The sequence below is a fragment of the Lactuca virosa genome, chromosome 1 (genome assembly GCF_052849685.1).
Source record: "Lactuca virosa cultivar CGN04683 chromosome 1, Lactuca_virosa_CGN04683_v6, whole genome shotgun sequence".
In the NCBI taxonomy this organism is placed as follows: Eukaryota; Viridiplantae; Streptophyta; class Magnoliopsida; order Asterales; family Asteraceae; genus Lactuca; species Lactuca virosa.
In genome coordinates, this window is record NC_136426.1 from 69,618,065 (window position 1) to 69,643,408 (window position 25,344).

Genomic DNA, 25,344 nt, shown 5'->3' on the forward strand with positions numbered 1-25,344 from the left:
GAAAGTCAACATTTAGCTTCAGCAACCGGTCAACGAACCTTTGCATCTTCTGCAAGTGACCGGTGATGGGTTCACCATCCTTTATCCTTGCGGTTATCATGGAGGAGATGATTTCATACCTCTCCTGACGCGCGCTCTGATGGTACCTTTCCATCAGATCCAGGTGCATCTCATAGGGGTAGAAATCTTCATAGGATTTTTGAAGTTCAGGAGTCATGGTGGCCATCATGATGCATGCTACTTTAGTAGCATCCTTTTCATGTGCAACAAACTCCGCAAACTCTTCAGGAGTAGCAGTGGCTTCATTCACAACCTTAAGCTCCCTATCGAGGACATATTCTTTGTCCTCATAGCGGGTAATCATTCTGATGTTTCTGATCCACTCATTGAAATTGGATCCATCAAAGATGACCTTACCACACAAGTTCATAAGGGAAAAGGAGCCTGTTGGGTTTGAGCCATAAACATTGTTGGAAGACATCTGAAAGGAAAGAAAGACAAGTTTCATTAGATTAGGAATCCTTAATAATTCACCCAAATGAAATATTAAGGCTAGGATCCAACAAACTATTTATAGTTGGAAGAGGGATGCCGTAATCCATACTATAAAATATTTGAAGGTAGGTAAATGACGATTTACCAATTTCCACCATAAGAACGAAATATTTTATTATTAGGTTTTATTGGTTTTTGAAACTCCTAGATCTTTTGAGATACATTGAACTTTTCAATGACATGTTTGAATCTCGATTGTGCCCTCTCAAGTTTGTGACTGGGATGCCGAGGATCACAAACAAGGTGTGAATAACCATACAAATTGACTTGGTACCCTCAACAATATTACCTAATCGATGTGCCGGTTAATCACACACGCTCCACCGATCTATAATAAAGTTAAGTTACCCTTTGCCACTCTTACTAGTCCATGTTAGTGTGCTGGTTAACCACACACGCTCCACTAACGACTTGGTAAGGTACAAAGTGTAATTTTATGGGCTAGCACCAATTTCACATTTTCCTAAAGTAACTAAGATTGGGAATTTATAATGTATAGTTACTTTATAATTCATTATACTTTTAACGAGTATTTAAAGTCGTATCCTACCCGTTCGGCTAACGACCCTCCACCGATCAAGGAAGCGGTGGGTGAGAGTGGACACCCATTAAGTCACCATTTTATAGGCAACAACCTTATACCCCCCTTATAGACCGGCTTCGTGAATGAGGCCTACTAACGGTAAGAATGACATATTCTTATACATATCTATATAATAAAATTATAATAATAGTATAAGTGTTGATTTTTAAACTTTTTAAAAATCTAAGGTTTAATTTGGAATTAAAGTATTAAAGTGTAAGACTTTTCAAATTCCAAAACTTGAGGGCAAGATTTGAAACTATTCCAAGTCTCTTCAATCTCTTCAATTTGTAACTTATGAGTTTTAATGGTTCATAAAAAAATGAAGACTCTTCATTTTCTGAAACCTCTTTAGTTCTTTAATCATAATTAAAAGAAGTGACTTTTGGTTATCCATAACTTGAGGACAAGTTATGGACACCATCATAGCCATTAAGATCATGAATTAAACACACATGGAGGTTACACATAATTCCTATGATCTTCTAAACTCATATGAACACAAATTCATGTCAAGCAATTTCAAGAAAATCATATAAACATATACAATACTTGAAAATTGATAAAAGTCATGTAAAATGGGTTAACATAATCATTATCATTTTGAAAAACAGATTTTACAAGTCCAAAACAGATTGGGATAATGATCTTAATCCATTTTCAGCAACAAAACTCGAAAAAACTGTCCAGCACGCTCCTACTCGTCGAGTGCATTATTCTACTCGTCGAGTAGGATGAATTTGTTCATGGACTCGGCGAGTCCTCCCCATGGACTCGGCGAGTCCAGTCGTCAGAGTGCAGAATTTTCGATTTTTAAGCAGTTTTGCATCAAGTATACAGAAAACAATCCTGGTGCTCTGATACCACTGATGGGTTTTGAGCATTCTAACACTTCCTAAGTGTACATGCAACCCTAATAACCTTGAATCTATGTTTTCTCTATATACATGCAAATTTCTTTTTCAAGGTTATTTCCTAACTAGCATGACATGGGGATTACATAGAACATAAAACTAGTAGAAATACATACCTTGTTGTTGCTTGGATTCCTTCAAGACTTTGTGAGCCTAGCACCCCAAATGTTGTGTCTCAAATGCTTCACACAACACCACAAGACTTGGAATAACTTGAGAGAATACTTCTTGCACTTGAAAATCGGTTATGCCCTCACTAGAAAACTAGTTCACCATTTTGCTAGCCATAGGGTTCCTTTTATAGTGTTGTCACAATTAGGGTTTACACATGAATGCCCTTAATTGTCATGACTCTTGATTTCTCATGACCCATGGGTTTGTAACTCCCATGGACTATCCATGGAGCTCCATATGGTTATAACCAAACCCATAAACCATTGATCATTAATCCACCATAAAATAATTGATGATTGTCATAATCAACCCTATATATTTAATTAGTCTCACTTTGATCACTAGATTAATACTTGATCAATACTAATTAAATAATACCATTATTAATATATTAGAACTTATAATATATTAATAATCATAAGTGCCTTATTCTCTCATCTAGTATATCCAAGTATTGCAATGCCATGCAACCCAAATGGACCATGCCGGGTCGGGTCAAGTACATACCAAATAAAGTTATGGACTTAGACACTATATCCAACACCAAGATGTACCAGGATTTGAGTTTGAGCTACTGGTGGCCGTGCATGAAGTGAGAAATCGCTAGGTACGTCGAGAGGTGCTTGACCTGTAGGATGGTCAAGGCCGAGCATCAGAGGCCGCATGGCAAGCTGCAACCCCTGGAGATTCCCATGTAGAAATGGGAACAGATCACGATGGACTTTATTACCAAGTTGTCGAGGACGACGAAGGGGTTTGATGCTATATGGGTCATCGTGGATCGATTGACCAATAATGCCCATTTCTTGGCCATACGGGAGAGTTCATCGGCCGAGAAGTTGGCCGACGTGTACGTCCGCGAGATCGTGGCTCGCCATGGGGTTCCGGTATCCATTGTCTCCGACTGGGATGTTAGATTTACCTCTCGTTTCTGGCAGAAGTTCCACGAGGAACTGGGCACGCGGTTGCACTTTAGCACAACATTCCATCCGCAGACCGACGGTCAGAGCGAGCGCACCATTCAGACCCTCGAAGATATGTTAAGGGCGTGTGTCATTGACTTCGGTGGGAGCTGGGATTCCCACCTACCCCTTGCAGAGTTCGCCTACAACAACAACTATCATTCTAGCATTGGTGCCCCGCCTTTCGAGCTGTTGTATGGGCGGAGATGTCGCACCCCGGTTTGCTGGGGTGAGGTCGAACACAGGGTGATGAGACGGATGGAGGTAGTCTTGCAAACTACCGAGAAGATTCAGCAGATTAGGCAGCGACTGCAGACCGCTTAGAGTCGGCAGAAGAGTTACGCCGACAGACGCCGATCTGAGTTAGAGTTTCAGGTGGGTGATATGGTACTCCTGAAGGTCTCACCCTGGAAGGGTGTGATCCGCTTCAGGAAGAGGGGAAAATTGGGTCCCCGTTTCATTGGGTCGTTCAGGATCATTGCCAAGGTTGGCAAGGTGGCATACAGGCTAGAGCTACCGGAGGAGCTTAGCCAGATCCACAGCACTTTCCACGTTTTGCAGTTGCGAAAGTGCATTCTGGATCAGGAGGCAGTAATGTCGTTGGATGATATTCAGGTCGATGAACGCCTGAATTACGTGGAGAGGCCTGTGGCCATACTGGAGAGGAAGACGAAAGTTCTGCGAAACAAGGAGATACCTTTGGTAAAGGTACAGTGGGAGCATCAGAGGGGATCCGAGTGGACGTGGGAGCCGGAGGCAGAGATGCGGGAGCACTATCCGGAGTTGTTCGCCGCAGCAGAGTTCGAGGACGAAGTCTAGTTCAAGTGGGGTAGAATTGTAACCCCCCGATTCTCGGGTATTGATTTTGTTTATACAAGACTTTTCTTGATTTTAAGGCCTACTCAACGAGTTAAGTGCCCGACTCGTCAAGTATCAACGGGTTGGTCCGCGTGCTTAAGTGACCTACTCGCCGAGTCCAAGTAGGGACTCGACAAGTAGGAGCTGGAGGATGAAACCCTAATTTCTGGGGTTTTGCACCCTATTTAAAGGATCACTGGCCTCCCCAGCATCCCTTTCACAGCCCCTTGACATTTCAAAACCCTAATTCGTGTGTGTATGCTTCTTTGGTGTATTTAAGCTTTGAGGAAGGATTTTTGGTGAGAAAAGCTTGGGGAAAGCAAGTGATTAGAAGCAAGGAACTCGTGGGAATCAGAGATCTACTTCGGTTGGCACCCTTTTGAAGGTATTAAGCTGTTATCTTGGCTCATTTCTTCCTAGATCCCTTTTTTGGGTGTTTTTCTTTGGAAACCTTTCTTGTGTTTGAGCTAAGATCTGAAGTTGCAACTTCAGATCTGAGCTCTTCTTGGTCTCTAGATCCATAAAGTTATCAGCTTTGACAAGTATGAGCTTTCCCTCAAGTGTGAGACTTCTTTATAAGCTTGGTTTTGTCATTTTAAGACTTTAGAGCTTTGCATGCACGTAAAGTTTGCAACTGATCAACATCCTGGTAGTTAGGATGGTGATATACTTATGCTTAGTGACCTGGTTAGGTCAGTGTCCTGGTTATAGGATGATGTTATGCTAGTGACCGGTTAGGTTTGTACCCTGATTATTGAGATGTTGCTATGATTAGTGATCTGCTAGATCGGTTTGACTGTTATATGATATGAGCTAGCGTATGATATTTATGTGCACATGTTTGTCGATTGGGGGTTGGGTTGAGGCGGTCCTGCTTTGTGCTGTAGGCCAACATACCCGATAAGCGGTCCGGATAGGCTGTAGGCCCTACGAGGCGGTCCAGTCATGTCGTAGGCTCGGGAGCGGTCGAGATAGGCTGTAGGCCCTGCGAGGCGGTCCAATAATGTTGAAGGCTCGTTATGAATGTTGTTCTGTATTTGTTGATACGATATGATTATAGTTTTATGAGGTTGGTATTTTAGGGGAACTCACTAAGCTTTCGGGCTTACAATTTTAGTTTATTGTTTCAGGTACATCAGGGGATCGCGGCAAGGCGAAGGCATGATCGTACAGCTCCTCATGTGTTTATTTATGTTTCTGGGGACAAACTCTGATATAGACTAGTTTGAAAACAAAGTTGTAATAACTGTTGGTTTTATATGTTTTGAAAAGTTTTAAATTGGCTTGAATTTTTATGGGTGTTACAATGTCACAATGATTTCGTACGTATAAAGAGAGCTGAAATCCGACTTATAACGAAGAAGTTATGACCCGTTGAAGTTTCACGAATAAACCGACACGACTCAGCGTATCGTAAAAAGTAAATTTTTGATAAATTACTTTTTAGTCTTAGTAATTTAAACGAAAGTCGTAGTAGTCGTTAAACCGAGAGTTGCATACAGAGAACGTCAAAATCTGACTTCATTTGAGGAAGTTATGATTTTTCTAAGATTTAGCGTAACAGTGTACAACTTAGAAATCGAATTTTAGATCGGTCAAATTTTAGCCAAAAGGATCTAAATGATAACTGAAGATCTCTTTAATAAGAGTTCATCGATAAAAAGACAGCCGAAAACGGAGCTCGTATGCGAAAGATATGGACGAAACTTGGTTCATACTTTTCGAGCACGACGCATTCGATACAGTTTTGTAAATCTGAGATAGAATGAGAATTAGTCGATAGAGTCTAAATGAAAGTTGTAGCACTCGGAAATACCAACATGCGGATATAAAGAACGTCGAGAATAAAGCTTGTATGTTAAAGATATGGACGAAACTTAGTCCCTACTCTTTGAGCGCGATGAATTTGATACATATTTGTAAATTTGAGATAGAATGATAATTAGCCAACAAGATCTAAATGAAAGTTGTAGTCATCAGAAATACCTACGCGTTGATATAAAGAACGTAGAAAATGTAGCTCGTACGCAGAAGATACGAACGAAACTTAGGGCCAACTCTATTATCAGACCCCTATAAATAGATGATGAATTCTTCATATTTCCTTACTCAATTCCTCTAAACTCTCTCTAGAATTCTTCTTTATTTATTGTTCGATTTCTCCTAGTTTTAGGGTGTGAAATAGAAACTTTGAGTCGTCAAAAAGCCGACGATTAGATTTGAAGTTTTGCCCGCACAATTTCCCGATTTTCGTTAAAAGCCCTGTAAGTTAAGCTACACTATTTTGTTTTCAGTGTAACTTATATTTATAGTCATAATTCGTTATTATGAACCTATAAATAAGATTTATCAGTAACTCCAAGTCATTATACTGACTGGTCTACTTACGGGAGAGGTGTCTAGAATGGTCACGTTAGCTTGGTTGTTGGATTTCAGAAAGGCTATACGCCGAAATGATCATGCCTCCCAACTGTCATACCTGGTTGATCCTTACTTGATAGATCTTGAAGTAGACTTTGAATTAAGGATGAACCTATACTAATAATTAGTCGCAATAAATATTAGACTAAGACTCAGTGATAATGATATTAGGTTACGTCAAAGGAAAAAACAGTTGCTAGAAGCGAAGCGTTGTCCGAATTTTGAGTCGTCACTTTAACAAGTGAGTGCATAGTTACTTTCATCTTACACATAGATATGAAGTATTTAATATTAATACATGCTATATGTGCTTATTATCGGTGTTCCTAATATCTATGTTAGATGAACGATTTATACATGTTTTACTTGATTTAAAATGTATATTTATTTTTATACCTATAAATATATTGGGTAAAGATAGGTAGATGAAAGATGAAAGATCATATAGATGGTGAGAGATGAAAGATGAAATAGATGATGAGAGGCATTGACTTCAAAGATGACGTCATCTAGCAGAGTATAAATGACAACCACAGACTATTGTAGACAGTCTAGTGGAATGCTAGCAGGCTCGCAGTCTGTAGGTGTTTTTAAACTACGTGTTCACCAGATGTAGTCTAAAAAAACCCTGGCAACTATGGACTTAGTGCCTTATAAATGAATATTGGCAGTTGTGCCTAATATGTAACATTGGTAGATGTGCCTAGTAGATAACATCGACAGCTATGGACTTAGTGTCTGTAACATAAACCCTGGAAGCGATGGACTTCATGTCTATTCCTTAGGAAAATCCTTAAGAATAAATGATTCATAGGGTAGATCCTTAAGAATAAATAAGCTAATGGGGACGAGAAATTAGGTTAATTGTTTGATGATTAAACATAATAATTATATTATTGTGGGTTGAAAACTCTATGTACTCACCAGGTTTCCCAACCTGACCCACTCAATTTATTGTATCACAAATAGCGATATTAAAGATACATTCTATTGAAAGATTCAATGAGTATTAGGCCACTAGTTTAATTACTGTAAGGATTGTGATATTTCGTTATGCTTATGTTTCTGTATTGACGATGGCATCTCAATGTCTTAATATAAATAAAAATACATTTCTTCGGAAATGATTTGATAATATCATTATCATGTTTTCTGGGAACAAATTCCGCAATGTTATTCCTCAAAAAGGAAACTCTGTTTTTAAATAAGCATAAACAAATCGATCTTTTTTTGTCGTGAAATTGGGGATGTCTCAATGCTTGATGTTACAAGTCTATTCGGAGTGGTTGTTGTTGCGGGAGTGGTAGCAGCTTACAAGTGGTTCTGATGAAGGGTCGTTGCTTTGCTTTGTTTGGGTTTTGATTTTTGGGTGTTAACTGTTAGTGTTTTGGTGGAAGCCGGTAGTTTAGTTATGGCTCTTCTTTTGGTATGGTAGATATTGTGTTGTTTGTGGATGGAAAATATGGAAGCCACTCTTTTGGATGTCAATGGTATTATGTAGGATTATATACAAAACCCAGATAAATGCAAATGACTATTATGGCATTATACATATTGTGCCTTTATTTTAGTATATGTCAACGCATGTTGTAGGACCCAAATGTTGAACTTGTGGATGTGTGTTGCTATATTTTAAAGAAAAGATTCTTGTTCTATATACATATTTGGGACCACATGCTTTACAGGAAAAATGTTTGTTTTGTATGCTCACATGTTGTAAAGGTATATGGGGAAAAGGTTTTTGTTTTATATGGCACAATGGTCATCAGGCCCCTCAATCCCCACGACTTGCATATGCAAGTTACTGAATAAAGTAACCAGTTATATAGATAGAAAGTTACCAAGTGTGACAACTTTGGTAGGGCCAAATATCTAAAAAAAATTGCATCGACCAAAAACTGTGACATGCACTTATTCTTGATTGGTAAATGAAGGGAAATTATGGAAACTATTTAAACCAACATCTAAAATAACAATTAAAATGCAATACAAATTACATAAACATTTTAAAACCAATTCAAAGTACATAGATATTTAAAAACCAATTCAAAGTACATAAACACCCTTGCGTACAACTAGCCTTCAACATATTCCATTAAAAGCAAAGGAAATTATGTAATTACCCCTCCACCATACACTACTCCCACACTACTCCACTATAACGTCCCAAAAATAAGACCCAAAAATTTCCTTTTTAAATTAATAAAAACAGTATCCCAAAACATCATCATAAATCCCAAGTGGAACAAATGTATCAATACATCATAAAATATCAGAGTTATCATGAAAATGTGGAACAATATCGTGTGTGCACTGCAATCACCCTGAGCTTTTCCCCTTTGCACCAGAAGTACCTGAAACATAAACTGAAAACCGTAAGCACGAAGCTTAGTGAGTTTTCCCCAAATACCACATACCACACATATGAAACATATAATGGGCCCCGCCCGATGAGTGTAACGGGCCCTGCCCTAACTCGTATAACGGGCCCCACCCACTGAGTATAATGGGCCCCACCCACTGAGTATAATGGGTCTCGCCCAACATACAAACATACAAGTAAAACAAGTAATGACATACAGAATACCCGTTGGGCCCCGCCCACTAAGCATACAAACACATATACATGCAAGAGTCATGCAGACATCTAGCACCCTAACATAATAAATCATGGGTCGGCTTAGGTGCCTTCGACTCGCTAAACACGGTGAGGAAGACTCACCTCAAGCTGCTGAATCACTGGAATAAATCTTTGGCTGATGGTCTGGTAAATCCACGCGCTATCAATATCAACAATATCCAATTTATTAACTGGATCTCAACCCATAATCATAGGTCTAACCTATTGGTCCAGACTAAGGTTCAATACATTTGTTCCACTTGGGATTTATCTTCCAAATTAGGCCCAATTATGGCCTAATCTTCCAAATTAGGCCCAAGACCCACCATGGGCCTAAAATCCAATGAAGCCCAACAAGCTAGTCCAAGTCCAACACATAAGTCTGGTGGCCCAACAAGGCCTAAAAAATGGAAGCCCAAACAATGGCCCAATACCGAGAACATCTAATCCAAGCCCATCGGTTGAGTACGCAGGGCATACTCAGCTTGTACGCTAAGCGTACTCCTCCTGGGGCTAGTACGCGCAACGTACCAGTTGGGTACGCCCAGCGTACTCCCCAATGTGCCACCCCACTTCATTAAGCACTTAAACGGTTCAACCCCTACTCCATACTCTCAGACCTTGTCTTAAAAGATGACTTATCACATAAAGTTGGCAACTTTACGTGCATGGATGGCTTAATGGCGCTCTAGAGCTCAAAAGAACTTAACAAAAGGGTCTTAACATATGCAAGAGTCAATATACACCATAAAGTTTGCATTTTTTATGCATAAGGGACCCCTAAAATGTCTAGATCTAAAGGGTTAAGCTTCTGAAACGACCTTAGCTCACAAGGACCAACCAAAAGGGACCAAAATATCCATAAACAAACCCAAGAGTATATCTATACAAGGAGTTGACAAGTTATGGACTTTATACCTCAAAAATCACGAAATGATGATGCCAACTATGGATCTCTAAGCTCTTCTCCAAAGAATGAGTCTTCAATCCCCTTCTACCACTTCAAAATACACAAAACACACCAAAATGATTCACAAGAGCTCAAAAGCACCAAAACAAAGGCTAAGGGCGAGGTTAGGGTTTTCAGGGTATGGAGGCTGGTCTAAAATGGCCAGGAGGTAGGTTTAAGAAGCTTAAATAGGGCACAAACCCTAAAAATTAGGGTTTGTCCCAAGCCAGCGTATGCCCAACGTAACCCCACGTACGCCCTATGTACGCGGACGATGCCCGCGATCATGGTCTAGCTAGTACGCTAAGCGTACTCATAGAGTACACCCTGCGTACTAGCCTGAGGACCAATAATGCAAATATTTTGTTTCGCAAGGTTAAAAGAAAACTTACAAGGTCCGAATGTTACATTTATCCTCGCTTGAATCAGTCTTCGTCCTCGAAGCTCGCTACTCCAAATAACTCCGGATAGTGCTCCTTCATCTCATCTTCCGGTTCCCACGTCCATTTAGAACCTTTTGTGATGCGGCCATTGAACTTTCACCAACTCAACAACCTTGTTCCTCAAGGTTTTCGTCTTCCGGTCAATAATAGCCACCAGTCTCAATATAGTTCAAGCGGTCATCCACCTGAATATCCTCAAATGGAACCACTGCAGAATCATCTACTAAACACTTCCGCAACTGAGATACATGGAACATGCTATGGATCCGATTAGGCTCATCTGGAAGATCCAAGCGATATGCAAATCGACCCACCCTGGCCAAAACCCAAAAAGGACCGATATACCTGGGGCCCAGTTTACCCCTCTTCCTGAATTGGATTACACCTTTCCAAGGTGACACCTTCAGGAGAACCATATCCCCCACCTAGAACTCTAGGTCTAATCAGCGTCTGTCGGCATAACTTTTCTACCGACTCTAAGCTGTTTGGAGCCTACTACGAACCTGATGGATCAACTCGATAGTTTTGAGTACCACCTCGATACTCTCCATAACCCTCTGACCGACCTCACCCCAACATATCGGGGTCCTACATTTCCTCTCGTAAAGCATCTCAAAAGGAAGTCGATCAATGATGGCGTGATAGTTGTTGTTATACGAAAATTATGCTAACCGAAGAAACGTATTTGGACTCCCATCAAAGTCCAAAACACATGCCCGTAACATATCATCTAGAGTTTAAATGGTTCACTCGCTCTGACCGTCAGTCTGCGGATGGAAGGCCGTGCTGAAATGCAAATGAGTACCCAACTCGTCATGGGACCTCTTCCAAAATCTGGAAGTAAACCTTAAGGTATGGAGTAGCTCATACTCACAAGAACCAAAATCACGGGACAATAAGCATGAAAACCAAGAAGCTAACAATATCTAACTCAATGAACCATCAATGTGAAAGCTTTATACCATCTAGAGTTGGTAAATGAAATGAAGGCTCTAGATCTACAAGCTTGTGCTTCACCAAGCTTCAAAGATGGGTTTCTCATTCTTCAAAATGTACCACAAAACACACAAGAGGCTCAAATCTAGCTCAAGAGGATTAGGGTTTCGAGTTGGGTGTCAAAGAAGGTGTAAGTTGATGATAAGAAGGGCCTCAAGGGGTTAGAGTTCTTAAATGGGGCTCAAAACCTCGAAATTAGGGTTTAGAATTTGTGCCATTACGTTGGCGTACATGGAGCTACTCCTCACATAAGGCATTAAGTCCCCGATATGACTGTGTTGACCTACGTCATGCATAGGTGATTACTTACGCCCCATATAGGACCCATTTTCCAAAATTAAAATAAAATAAAAGTTTTAAGATATGTAGCTGCAGAAACGGGTGTTACACACATAAATGTATACAAACGAGGCTATGTGCTCTAGTGTCGATCCAACCAAACAAACAATGACTAATGGATATAATGCACATCTATTCATAACGACGACGGACAACTTTACTGCATATCTATTCATCCTAACGGTTAACGGCTCTAGTTCACGTCTAACCTTGATACGAGTAATCTAGGCTCTCGACTCTAGTGTCGATCCACCGTCAACTCCTCAAACAAACATATTAACATAACATAGAATCAAACAATCAACATACATTATACTTTGCAAGCCAACTCATACAATCAACACACTACAATATGAATACATCCTAGTCATCAACAAGACGACGACTAATAGCTCTGGTGCATGTCTAGTCATCAACAAGACAACGAATAACAACTATGGTGTATGTATAGTCATCAACAACGAGTATTCTAGGATCTCGGCTCTAGTTTCGATCCACCATCAACTCCTCTAACATACTATGTCAATCAATCCAACAATCAACGGGAAAAGACTATACTAGCCCATCTGCCTAATCAACATACTATAGTACATTTATATTCTATCATACAAAGGATATATAGTGTAACACATACTACAATGATATAATCACCTGGAGAGTTACTTAAATGACAGACAACGGTCCTACTGGCAAGCAGGCACGTCAAACACGAACTAACCTATAATACTATAATTGATCAATAATTAGGGAAATCTAGTAACTAATATCCAGAGCTTTCACTAATCCCTTTAATATTGAAATGACTATCAAATAAGGATTAGCCAGTCAAGACAGTCGGGAGACAGGATCATTTTGACATATAAACTTTCTGAAATCCAACAACCAGGTCAACGTGTCTATCCTAGACGCCGCTCCCATAAGTAGATCAATCAATATAATAACTGGAATTGATGATTAATCTCATACCCGGGCTCATAAAAACGACAAATAGGTATATTCTATATCAAATTATACTTAAGAGAAAATGTAATGTACCCGATTGGCGAATAACTCAGAAAACAGAGAGCATAACTTCGATGCTTAATCCTTCTTTTAACGATCCTACCAAAACTTCGAGCACTTCGCTAATGATCTTTCAAAATGAGAAATCAAATCACAAGGGACTGAGATCTCGAGAGGGAGATAAGGGGGGGGGGGGGGAGGTTTGAGAGAAAGTGGCAAGGAAATGAGGAGTTTGGAGGTTTAATTTATGGGATGGACAACCGACCTACACGCCACGTCCATGTGTCACGACGATGGTTGGTATTTATTGGTTGTCAGTGGTTAACGGATGTTTAGCAACATTAATGGCCGTCGGCTGCACGTTTAATTCGTTAGGTTTCTGCTATTTTCTCGCTAACTTTGGATGGTCGTAACTTTCTCATACGAGCTCCGTTTTCGATGTTCTTTATATCCACGGGTTCATATTTACGTCTAATACAACCTTCCTTTATATTACTCTGGCTAAAAAGTAATATATTTTCACTTTTATTTTTATAAGCAAACGTTTGAACTTTATTATCCCAAAAAAGTGAAAACGATGTGTTACAAAACATGTCTTTGGGATGAGGGCTATTAGCCTATAGTGCTATTGAGGTGTTGACTAAGAACATTGTATGTATGCACTATGTATGCAATGTGGTATATGATTTTTGGGGGAACTCACAAAGCTTTATGCTTATAGTTGTGGAGTAAATATTTTTCAGGTAGTTATGTTGATCATGGGAAGGGCCCAACTTGACTATACTTTGTGTTCATCATTAATGTTTTCCATTATAGACTTTCGTTATTTTGATGATTTTGAAACATTGATTTTATGACTTGGTTGGTTTAAATATTTTGGTATTTCTATTTTTATGGAAAATAGATGTTTTACTTATGTTTTAAAAAGAAAAACTTTGCTTGAAATTTGTGACATTTCAAATGACCCGCTACCTCTTGTAACATGTTATTATTACCTAGTTTTACAACCAAAATACGTCAAGTATAGTTTTCATGGTAAGACGATTCTTGGAACATATTCTTGGTTTGTTCTATTAGTTTTGTACATAAATCCCTCATGAACATATTCTTGGTTTGATCAATGTTTGTTCATTTTTTTATCCTTTTCATGAGTTTTGACTGTATGATGGAGTATTTGTATATATCGACTTTGGACAAGGTGATATAACATGAATACCATAGAATGGTGTTCATGTGTATGTGTATTCATCATCCGACCATTTAAGTTATGTATCTCTTTTTTTCAAGGTCACATATGCTTATACAAAAATATATTGGCTCCCTATAAGGAAGTAGATTAATATCATCCACTAATAGAAGTAATTATTTGTGATATTTATCTTCCAATTTAACAACATATATATCATCACCTTTACCAACATCGTTTTCATATGTAGTAACAACATTATGACATGTATCATCACCATCGTACTTATAACTTTCTAGATCGACATAATTGATTTTTCTATCTAAAAACTTTGTTTCTAGGATTTTGTGGTTGTATCGGATCGTCATAATGAAATTGTGGTTGTATTTGGTATTTAATATACAACATATATGAGAAGATATATGGAGGACCATGAGAGATAGAAATTCTTGTTTGATTGTTGCTACCGCTTCCGCTAGATTGGTTCTCAACATATCCTTTTCTCTTCCACCAAAGCATTATCTACCAAATACAAATGTACAACATTTGGAACTTGTTGAATAGCCTTTTCAAATGTTTCACATCATTTTCATTGATTATCTTTATAACATACTTCATTACAGGATGTTGGAAAGACACACTGATATTAGAGTTGTCTTCCAAGCGTATCTTCAATCCAGTCAAATTCAATAAATCACATAAATTTATATCTAATGAATTCATACACCATATTTTTTTAACAAAATGTATAACGTAAATACAATTGTCATTTTCTAACTACCATGAATCACTAACACAAACAACAACAAATACTCTCTAGAAAATCGTATTTTTTTTATATATCAAATAGAGATAGTTGGTTTTTCTTTTTCTTTTTCTTTTTCTTTTTTTTTTTTATAAATTTTATTTCATATATGCCATATGTGAAATTCTCCTACATATATAGAAATGTTTTCGATTTCCCCTCTTAAATGATTTTCCCATGCAATATATATATATATATATATATATATATATATATATATATATATATATTTATTGTTGACGAGATTTGAATTCTCAACCTTCCGAAGATAAGATATATCACCATAATATTAGACCACATGTTTGATCGTATTAAATAATAACTTTCTAAAATAACAATTAGAAATTAGAAAAACATAATAATTAGGGTGCTTGATTTGAAATTTGATGTGAAAATAATAAATTGGAGGTATATTCAACAATTTGAGGAAGTACATTTAATAACTCTATTTATATTGGTAATAAATTTGATTTCATTAAATATTCGATTAGAATAAAAATTAATAATAAAATAATAATAATAATAAAAAAACTCAAACAAGTTATATCTTAGTTGTTTCAATCTAAATATTTTCTTCAACAATTATTTAAATAACCCCCCTTTCACATCTCTTTAGCTTGTAGGTTAATAAATAACTAGATTTTAAATTAGAATAAGTAAAGATGGTCATTATTGAGATCCAGCTTTCCATATTTGGAGTGTTTTAAAAATGTATAAATCTAGTGTCTTTTCACAAATTCTTGAAACTTCGTAACTCCCATCATGGCCAGTTTTTCATCCTTACAGATTTCTCACATTTCTTTGGTTTTACTCATCATTTTGATAAACGTTCTTCGTATCAAATGGATTTCATTTCATTCAAATGACAAAAAAAACTTCCCACCATCTCCACGAAAACTTCCAATCATTGGCAACTTCCATCAATTAGGATCAAGCCCAAACCAATCTCTTCAACTCTTGGCCCAAAAACATGGTCCAATCATGCTCCTTCACTTTGGCAGCACACCCATGCTTGTAGCTTCTTCTGCTGAAGTAGCTGGAGAGATCTTGAAAACCCATGATCTATCATTTTCAAGTCGGCCGAGTTTAACTATACCCAACATACTGTTGTACGGATGTAAAGACGTAGCCTTTGCTCCTTATGGGGAATACTGGAGGCAGTTGAAAAGCACTGTAGTAGTCCATCTTCTAAGTAGCACACGAGTTAGATCATTCCAACAAGTGAGAGAAAAAGAAATAAGTCGTATGATTAGTATGCTAGAAGATAGTCATGGTTCTTTGGTCGATATTGGTTCATTGCTTATTTCACTTACCAATAACATAATTTGTAGGGTGGCTGTTGGAAGGGCGTATGATGGGTCAAAGCTCACAGACATATTGTGTCGATTACTACATATGTTTACTGTTTTTAGTGTTGGGAGTTATATTCCATGGTTGAAATGGGTAGATCGAGTTAGTGGTTTAGAGGGAAAGGCTAAAAAAGTTGCTCAAGAATTTGATGAGTTTATTGAAGATATCATTGAAGAGCATTTAAATAATAAGAAGTCTGCAAATGAAGTTCAGGACTTAGTTGACATCTTACTTGATGTTCAAAGAGACAACACAATCGACTTTAATTTCCATAGAGATACCCTTAAAGCTGTTATATTGGTATATTGTTTTTCCCTCTTTGTTGATTAATTACTTTCTTGTAACACTAATAAAATTGAAGGTTTTGTGTGTGTGTTGTAGAATATGTTTCTTGCGGGGACTGATACGACATACACAAGTTTACAGTGGACAATCGCTGAGCTTATAAAACACCCAAGAGTGATGAAAAAGTTGCAGAAAGAAGCGACAGAAATAGCAAAAGGAAGATCCATGATTGTAGAGGAGGATTTGGAGAAGATGGAGTATCTTAAAGCTGTTATAAAAGAATCCTTGAGGTTACATCCTCCAGTTCCACTTCTGGTTCCACGAATATCAACACAAGATGTGAAACTCAAAGGGTATGACGTTCCAAAAGGGACACAAGTGATCATCAATGCTTGGGCAATAGGAAGAGACCCTGATATATGGAAACAAGAATCAGAGGATTTTATGCCAGAGAGGTTTTTGAAGAGTTTGATTGATTATAATGGTGTTAACTTTGAGTGGCTTCCATTTGGTGGTGGGAGGAGGAAATGTCCTGGTATTCAATTTGGTGTGGTTATCATGGAGCTTGCGTTAGCAAATCTGGTATACAAGTTTGATTTGACGTTGCCAGATGGAGTGAAAAAAGAGGATTTGGATATGAGTGAGGAATTTGGTATAGTCCTCCATATGAAATCCTGTCTAAAGGTTATGGCAACTCGTGCTACCAATTAAATCACAAAGACACCTAATTATCTATCTATCTATATGCTTTTCACTGTGTAGTTTGTCCATTGCAACTTGATGCAAGCAAATAATGAAATATATAATAAAAAATGCACCTCTTCTTACCATAAACACTAACAAAAGTTAAAACAAAGTCTGATGCCTGAATATATAAATAATCCAAGGGTTCATAATAAATCATTCATACACGTCTTTGATCTTACGAGTTCTGATTAGTCAAATCCTGGTGTGACTGTGAAGAGCAAGTGAGAATGTGAGATCGGAATTTATCCAACTCCGTGATCACCTCCTGCTGAGGACGATAGATTAAATCAATCATCCGCCATATCTGCACAGATTGTCGATACGAGCATAATTATTAATTAGTAGTAAGTAAAAGATGGAGTCGATCGATTATGCAAAAAAAGAGGGAAACCTGTAGGGTTCCACCACCGCCAGTAGTTTCATCATCATCAGATACGCTAACGATTGTCCATGGATCATGAGCGTTCCAGTGAAAATCAACCACTTTGTCCCTAGAATATTATTTACACAAATGCCATTGAGTATTTATGGATAAATGATACTAGTTTAAAAAATATCGGAGAATTGTGTACCTGTGCCCAGAATGGCGGAATAATAAACCTTTTGAGGCTTCACCAGAACGTTCGCCAATCTGGCTCAAGAACAAACATGTTTAATTAGGCTATGTTTCTAATGAGGGCAGATTTGTCAAAAGTAAAAAAGATTGCTTTTCACCTTATTATGATCCCAGATGTTCAACACTCCATCTTCTGCTGAACTGCCAAACACGGATGATTTGTCCGGGGACCACTGAAATTTGTAAAAAAATTAATTAATTAATTAATTATTCGGATAAAGGAAACATAAAAATGCATGTAAATGTTGAGTTATTATAATTTATACCTACCTGTACACAAAGAACGGCAGCAGTGTGATTTTGGAATATGTGGATGGGTGATCCAACCCCATTATTAGTCAGATTTCTTCGATCAAACAACCGAATAGTGTTATCAGCAGACCTGAAAAAGAATCATTTATTATTTAGCTTATAAATCTAGTTCCATGGGTTAATGAAGAAAAATAGACAGCCAATGATGAAAAGGAGACTGAAAGTACAAATTTTTTGAAATCTTGAAGCTCAATTGTAGAACTAAAAGATGGTTTTATTTGACAAGTTTGCATCTAATATTTGGTAATTACCCTGTGAGTATAAGGTTTTCATCAATGGGGTTCCAATCAACACAGTGAAGATCAGCATTGTGTGCTTTCTCAACCTGAAAAACAAACATATAAAAAAAAAAAAAAAGACTAAATAGATAATCTTTGACATATATTTTAAACGATATGAAAATATGTGGATATGCAATTTATTTAACGATATACAATGCTACAGTTGGGTAAAATTAAAGTACATTGTCTTAATCAATAAAAGATTAAAAGTACAGTGTTGTTATAAGAAGTAAAAGTTACCTTTACAACTGGAGAAGAACCTGTTCTTGCATCCCATAGTATAAGACAAGAATCATCGCCAACACTACAGAACTCTTGTTCACTTCACCAAAGTTTAAAAAAAGAAAACTTCCAGTTAGCTAATTAAATCTATCATTGCTATTGAATAAAGGGAATTTTGTTTCATATACCTAGAGGGGCAGAATTGTACATCTTCAACAGTGTCCTCATGCCCTTGAAACACACCTCTTGCTTGAATAACAGGGCTCTCACTAGGTTTATCATTGGTCCCACCACTCTTTGTTGCCAAAGTAGAAATATGATCATGAATACTCCACAACACAACTGACTTATCCTTACCTGTCAACACAACAAAAATTACATTCATTAAAAATCTCTCATTCTTGACTTCTTGTACATCAATCAGTATCAAAAACCATTAAATTAGCCATGTTTCACATAGTAGATCAAGAAAGTGTCTTTTCATATGTATCACCTCCAGAAAGTACAAAGGGTGCACTTCGGCACATGTCAAGAGCAAATTCTGCATTTTCTTGATGACCCGTCAAAATCTGCAAGGTGAATAATATAAATCAGCATCAAATTGATAAAGAAGCATATAAACAGGACAAAATGAGGTAAAGGCAAAAACAAGAAAGAAATGAAGAATATGCAGAAGATATCTATGCTATGGCTCTTATCAAAGGGACCCACCAAATCAGGACGAGACTCTGTAGCTCCCAAAACAGCATGGCGATTAGGCTGAGCTTCAACATCCCAGATAAGGACCTGGTTTATAAAAAGAAAGCAAAGGGAAAAAATAATTTAAGAGAAATAGGAAAAACAAGCTAAATATGGAAAGAGTGGAGTGTGTAAGTTGAGTGCATACATCAGGACTGTCTGTGTGTGTGGCTACTATATTCATGTTCTGAGGAAGCTCCCTGATGCGATTGACCTGATGCACAGAAATAACAAATGTCAAAGAAACATAAAAGTTACATCTTTAAGAGATATACATGAATGAGTAGCATGTTTGAACAAAGAAATACCTCTCCAGGATGTATGATGGTTTTAAATTTCTTAACATAGGGTGATCGTGCTTCTTCATTGAACTGCAGAAATAAAATTCATAAAAAGAGTAATCAAGTGGAATCAGAGGCAACAAGTTTGAAATTCGTATTGGACTCACCTGTGATATGTGTTCTGCTGCTGCTACTCTAGGTTTGACAATTTCACAATTTGCTATCACAAGTGTGTTTGGAACACTGCCATCTGTCTGTAAGAAGAAGGTTAGAGTTAAAAAAGACAACTAGGAAATATTCACATTTTGCATCCAAAAAATGGCAAGAAAGCACACAATCTTTGATAAGAAATTCAGACATGAGAAGATAAAAGGCATTTCATTCAATTTGAGGTGAAGAACATCATGTTACCTGTTCTGAGAGGTACAGTCGTTGGCGATTCTTGTATGTAGCTTGCTCTATCTGTGGCCCCCATCTATTAAGAAGGCAAAATTAACAATGCACCAAGCATACTCACATCAATAAATTGCAATGAGCCGATGAGTCGATGACCTAAGAGTTATACATTCACTAGCTTGGTGGTTACCGGTTGATCCTTCCATTCTAGGTATGAGTTAGCATGGAGTATAAACTTATATAAAAAATGTGAAAAAAATAAAAATATATGTTAGCTAACTCCCCCTTTCTCATATCATAAACAAACATGAAAATTAGCATTCCTCAGCTTTATTTTGAAGAATGTAGCTTCTAGGTATGAAATCGGATACGAAATAGTAGCGCGGAAGGTAAATCATAAGAACAATGAGTAGTCGAACCCTAGATAGTGAGAGTACATACCGGCAAGAAAGAGACGGCCAAAGAAGGTTGTGGTTGGCAAGCCAGTCGTAGAGAATGGGGACGAGATACTTCCACTGTGAGTAGCGTGCGTCGACCGACGGCAGCCCTCCTCCGACTTTGCCGGCACTCTCCTTCATCTCTGTTCTGGCTTTTTTGTTTTCCCGCCTCTTGGGGATGTCTAATTTCTGCAACTGCAAGCTGCAGCTACACTTCTCTAGTAGTGCTTTTTGCCCGGTTGAGGAAATTATAAATTTAGTCCATCATCAATTCAACACATATGATTTTGGTTTAGATGTTGCGTAAACTATATTTTTGGTCCTTGAGTTCAGCATTTTTCGATTTTGGTCCAAAAAATAATATATTTCTAAATTTTGTTCCCTTAGTCATAAGTGGTCACATAAATTATCATCCCATTCTAGGTGATTGCATAAGTTTCTGTTAACTAATTGATTAGTTAGAATTAGTTTTATAGTAGTTTTACAGTCGGTTAGAAGAAGGGCATTTATGTAATTTCAATTATTTGTTCAGTTAGTTTGATAGATTGTACATATTAGAACTTATATACTGTATTGATTCAGTTTTTTCAGTAATGAGAATGAAGAATATCGAAGGGTTTCTTTCTCAAATTCCTCTCTTCAATCTCAGTTCTAACATGGTATCAGTTTGGTGGTCCGATCTTCCGCATTCACTCTGTTATTCTTCAATTTCATTGATTCAGTTTGTTTTTCTTTCTTCATCATCGATTTACTCCAATTCAATTTCAAAAGCAATGTCTCGATTTGTTAATTCCTCCTCTCAATCTAATGTTATTGATATTTCGAATCCATTATATCTTGTATCTTCAGATAATCCAAGTACTGCTCTTGTTTCTAATGTTTTCACTGGTGTTGGATTTTTTTCCTGGAAACGTTCCATGACGATTGCCTTATCTGCCAAAAACAAAATTACATTTGTTGATGGCACTACATTGCAGCCTCCTGATAATTCTCCATTATTCGCAAATTGGTCCAGAGTAAACTCCATGGTTATCAGTTGGATACTCAATTCATTACATCGTAACATTGCTGATAGTCTTATCTTTCTCCCAACTGCTTACGACATCTGGACAGAACTTAATCACCGATATGAACAAGCAGATGGCGCTCAAATCTATCAAATTCAACAACAACTTTACTCTTTATCTCAAGGATATGACGAATTTTCAACCTACTTCACCAAATTGAGTAAAATTTAGGATGAACTTCGTCTTGTTCAAAACATTCTTGCATGTACATGCGCTGCTGCTACAGGTATTGCTAAATACCTTGATGAACAACGATTGATTCAATTACTCATGGGATTGAATGATACTTATAAAGTTCTTCGTGGTCAAATCCTAATGATGAAGCCTTTGCCGACTATTTCAACTGTTTATTCTATGATTGTTCAAGAAGAACGACAGCGAGAAATCACTATCCCTACTAACATCAATCATGAGACAATTGTAATGAATGTTTCACATGATTCTTCTTCTACTTTCTCAAAGAAATCGTTAGTTTGCACTCATTGTAAGAAGACAGGGCATTCCAAATCTCAGTGCTATCGACTTATTGGTTTTCCATCCAATTTCAAGTTCACGAAGACAAAGAAAGATGATCCAAAGTCTATCGTTCAAATTGCAACTTCTGATACTTCTTCTGCAATTTCTCAAGAACAGTACAATCAACTTTTGCAGTTACTCTCACAACACGATATGTCATCATCCAGTCAAGCAAATTATTCTATTCTTCAAGAAGCAATGACACCTGATGGTAATGATTTTTCTTATGCTCACTTTGTAGCTAATGTGTCCAAGTCATCTGCATTTCTTACACCACATCTTTCATTCATCATAGACACAGGTGCTACTGACCATATGTGTTATAATTCTGAACTTTTCCTATCTTTAATTCCTTTCACACGGCCACATTCGATTGAGCTTCCTAATGGCCATTCTTTGTTCATTACATACTATGGTGATGTTCAAATTCATGCACCAATCATTCTCAAAAATGTATTGTATGTTCCATCCTTTAAATATAATCTTGTGTCAATCTTCAAGCTTACATCACAGTTAAAAACATTTATTTTGTTTACTGATGAGACATGTCTCATGCAGGACCCCTCATTGAAGAATAGATTAGCTCTTGGTGTCATTGGAAAAAGGATAAATGATCTTTATGTGTTTGAGTATCATGTTCTTAAACAAAATCTTTCTTACAGTTTTTCTGTTTTCACTTCTGTATTCAATTCTCCTTTGTCTCCAGTTTCACATGTAACTCATAATTCTCCTGATTCAAATGTTATGTTGTGGCATAAACGTTTGGGACATAGCTTTTCTTACATTTACCTATGAAGTATGCTAATGATGCTATTACATCTTGTCTAACTTGTGCTCAAGCAAAACTAACAAGATTGTCCTTTCCACATAGCCTTTCAAATTCCAAGGCTTCTTTTGATCTTATACATATTGATGTATGGGGTCCTCATAAACATAACACATATGATGGTTACAAATACTTCATTACTATTGTTGATGACTATACCCGATACACTTGGATTCATTTGTTGACAAACAAGAGTTATGCCTTCTCTGTAATCCAAGCATTTGTCAATCTTGCCAAAACCTAATTTCACAAAATCATCAAATGTATCAGAAGTGATAATGCCAAAGAACTTGGATCAAACCATGATGGGGTTGTTTATTTCAAGTAACAAGGGATCATTCATCAGAAATCAACACCACATACACCTCAACAAAATGGGCTTGTTGAGAAGAAGCATAGACACATTTTAGAGGTCGATAGAGCTTTATTCTTTCAATCAGGAGTAGGAGTTTCATACTGGGGAGAATGTGTCAAAACTGATGTTCATATCATTAATAGAACCTCTTCCAAACTCCTGCAAAACCGAACACCATTCGAAGGTCTATATGGCACTAAACCCGATCTGCATATGTTAAAAGCCTTTGGATGCTTGTGTTTTGTTTCTTCAACTCCAATTGGTAGAGACAAATTTATGCCTAAAGCTCACCCTTGCGTATTCCTTGGCTACCCTTTTGGTCAAAAGGCATACAAAGTTTTAAATATCGTCACTCACAAGATACATGTCTCTCGAGATATCAATTTTTTTGAACATATATTTCCATTACATGCTCTCAAATCTGTTGAGTCATTTAGCCCAACAACTTCCTACATTCTCAGTATGCAACCAAAGAATCATGTTTCAAATGATTCTATTCACAATTTTGTTCCCATTCAACCTTAAAATTCTTCATCTACATCAAATTCCCAAAATACCCCCGAACCTCCCATACAGCTCAGAAGGTCTTCTAGAGTCCATATTCCTCTTGTTCATCTTCATGATTATGTGTGCAATGCTGCTATTAGTTCCGATCTCAATTGTCAAGAATATGCAAGTTGTAATATGGTTTCACATGATTCATATGTTTTTAATGTGGGAACTATCATCACTGAGCCAACTTTTTATCATCAAGCAAAGGGCATACCATAGTGGGAACAAGCAATGCAGAATGAGTTGGATGCATTACAAGAAAATGGGACATGGGATGTTCTTAAACTTCCTAAAGGAAAAAAGGCTATAGCTTGTCGATAAGTCTATAAAATCAAACAAAAATCTGATGGAACTATAGAGAGGTATAAGGCTCGTTTAGTAGCCAAAGGGTTCACTCAAAGACATGGAATAGATTTTCATGAAATCTTCTCTCCCGTGGTTAAATTCACCACTGTTAGGAGTCTTGTTGCTATTGCAGTCAAAAGGAATTGGAATATACATCAATTTGATGTTAATAACGCATTTTTACATGTTGAATTACATGAACAGGTATATATGCGTTTACCACTTGGTCATGAGGCTTCTTCCTCTTATTCACTCGTTTGCAAACTCAAAAAATCTCTTTATGGGCTAAGACAAGCCTCTAGACAGTGGTATGCTAAACTCTCTAATGCATTGCGTTCTAAAGGGTATTTTCATTCTCCTAATGATTATTCTCTTTTCTTAAAGAAATCCTCTTTTTCAATTACAATTGTTGCAATTTATGTCGATGATATACTTGTTACGGGTGATGACATTGGAGAGATACAATGCTTAAAAGAGTTTTTACACCATCAATTTAAGATTAAAGACTTAGGTCTTTTACATTTCTTTCTTGGAATAGAGTTTAATAAACTTGATCATGACATGATGATACATCAAACCAAGTTCATCAAACAACTACTTCAAGATTATGATCTAGATGATGCTACACCAGTTTCAAGCCCTCTTCCTCCTCAAGTGAAGTTACTTCCAAAAATGGACAATCCACTTCCAGATGCAACAATTTACAGACAACTTATTGGCAAACTTAATTTTTTGTTGCATACTCGTCCTGACTTAGCCTTCTCTGTGCAACATTTAAGTCAGTTTAATCAGACACCTTCTCAAGAACATTATTCTACTGCTATTCATGTTCTCAAATACATCAAAGGTATTATTTCACAAGCTTTGTATTTTAACGATAACAAAAATTTCAAGCTGGATGCTTTTTGTGATTCGGATTGGGCAGCATGTCCCATTACCCAAAAATCAGTTAGTGGATACTATATTTTGTTTGGTGGATCTCCGATTTCATGGAAATCAAAGAAGCAATCAACCATATCCTTATCTTCTGCAGAAGCTGAGTACCGATCAATGCGACAAGTCACTGCTGAACTTTCCTGGTTGAGTCGTCTTCTTGATGAATTAGGAGTCACAGAAATTACTCCTATACCCCTTAAGTGTGATAATATGGTTGCTATCTATATCGCTAATAATCCTGTCTTTCATGAACGTACGAAGCATATTGAAATTGA

General features: G+C 37.2%; 2 protein-coding genes across 2 annotated transcripts; one reads left to right on the plus strand and one right to left on the minus strand.

Moving 5' to 3' along the window:
- Nucleotides 1–15,544: 15,544 nt before the first annotated feature.
- LOC145144918 (cytochrome P450 Tp4149-like) lies at nucleotides 15,545–17,276 on the plus strand. The gene is made up of 2 exons (XM_079074899.1): nucleotides 15,545–16,457; nucleotides 16,539–17,276. Exons 1-2 carry the CDS (start codon nucleotides 15,570–15,572, stop codon nucleotides 17,151–17,153), a joined length of 1,503 nt encoding a protein of 500 aa, XP_078931025.1. The 5' UTR covers nucleotides 15,545–15,569; the 3' UTR covers nucleotides 17,154–17,276.
- On the minus strand, nucleotides 17,246–20,676 carry LOC145144935 (WD-40 repeat-containing protein MSI4-like). Its single transcript, XM_079074900.1, has 15 exons — nucleotides 20,477–20,676; nucleotides 20,051–20,114; nucleotides 19,807–19,893; nucleotides 19,667–19,729; nucleotides 19,507–19,572; nucleotides 19,332–19,406; nucleotides 19,114–19,189; nucleotides 18,809–18,977; nucleotides 18,639–18,720; nucleotides 18,369–18,442; nucleotides 18,076–18,187; nucleotides 17,904–17,978; nucleotides 17,762–17,820; nucleotides 17,581–17,680; nucleotides 17,246–17,493 (listed from the first exon to the last, which is right to left on the minus strand). The coding sequence occupies exons 1-15, from the start codon at nucleotides 20,611–20,613 to the stop codon at nucleotides 17,365–17,367; spliced, it is 1,368 nt and encodes a 455-aa protein (XP_078931026.1). The 5' UTR covers nucleotides 20,614–20,676; the 3' UTR covers nucleotides 17,246–17,364.
- Nucleotides 20,677–25,344: the final 4,668 nt, after the last annotated feature.

What these genes read in the sequence shown, in the direction of transcription:
- LOC145144918 (XM_079074899.1), top strand. Translation starts at nt 15,570, where the DNA reads ATGGCCAGTTTTTCATCCTTACAGATTTCTCACATTTCTTTGGTTTTA. An exon ending in CCCTTAAAGCTGTTATATTG is followed by an intron (nt 16,458 to 16,538) that starts GTATATTGTTTT and finishes TGTGTGTTGTAG; the next exon opens with AATATGTTTCTTGCGGGGAC.
- LOC145144935 (XM_079074900.1), bottom strand. Translation starts at nt 20,613, where the DNA reads ATGAAGGAGAGTGCCGGCAAAGTCGGAGGAGGGCTGCCGTCGGTCGAC. An exon ending in ACCCTTTGTACTTTCTGGAG is followed by an intron (nt 18,978 to 19,113) that starts GTGATACATATG and finishes TTGTGTTGACAG; the next exon opens with GTAAGGATAAGTCAGTTGTG. An exon ending in GTTCTTCTCCAGTTGTAAAG is followed by an intron (nt 18,443 to 18,638) that starts GTAACTTTTACT and finishes TTTGTTTTTCAG; the next exon opens with GTTGAGAAAGCACACAATGC.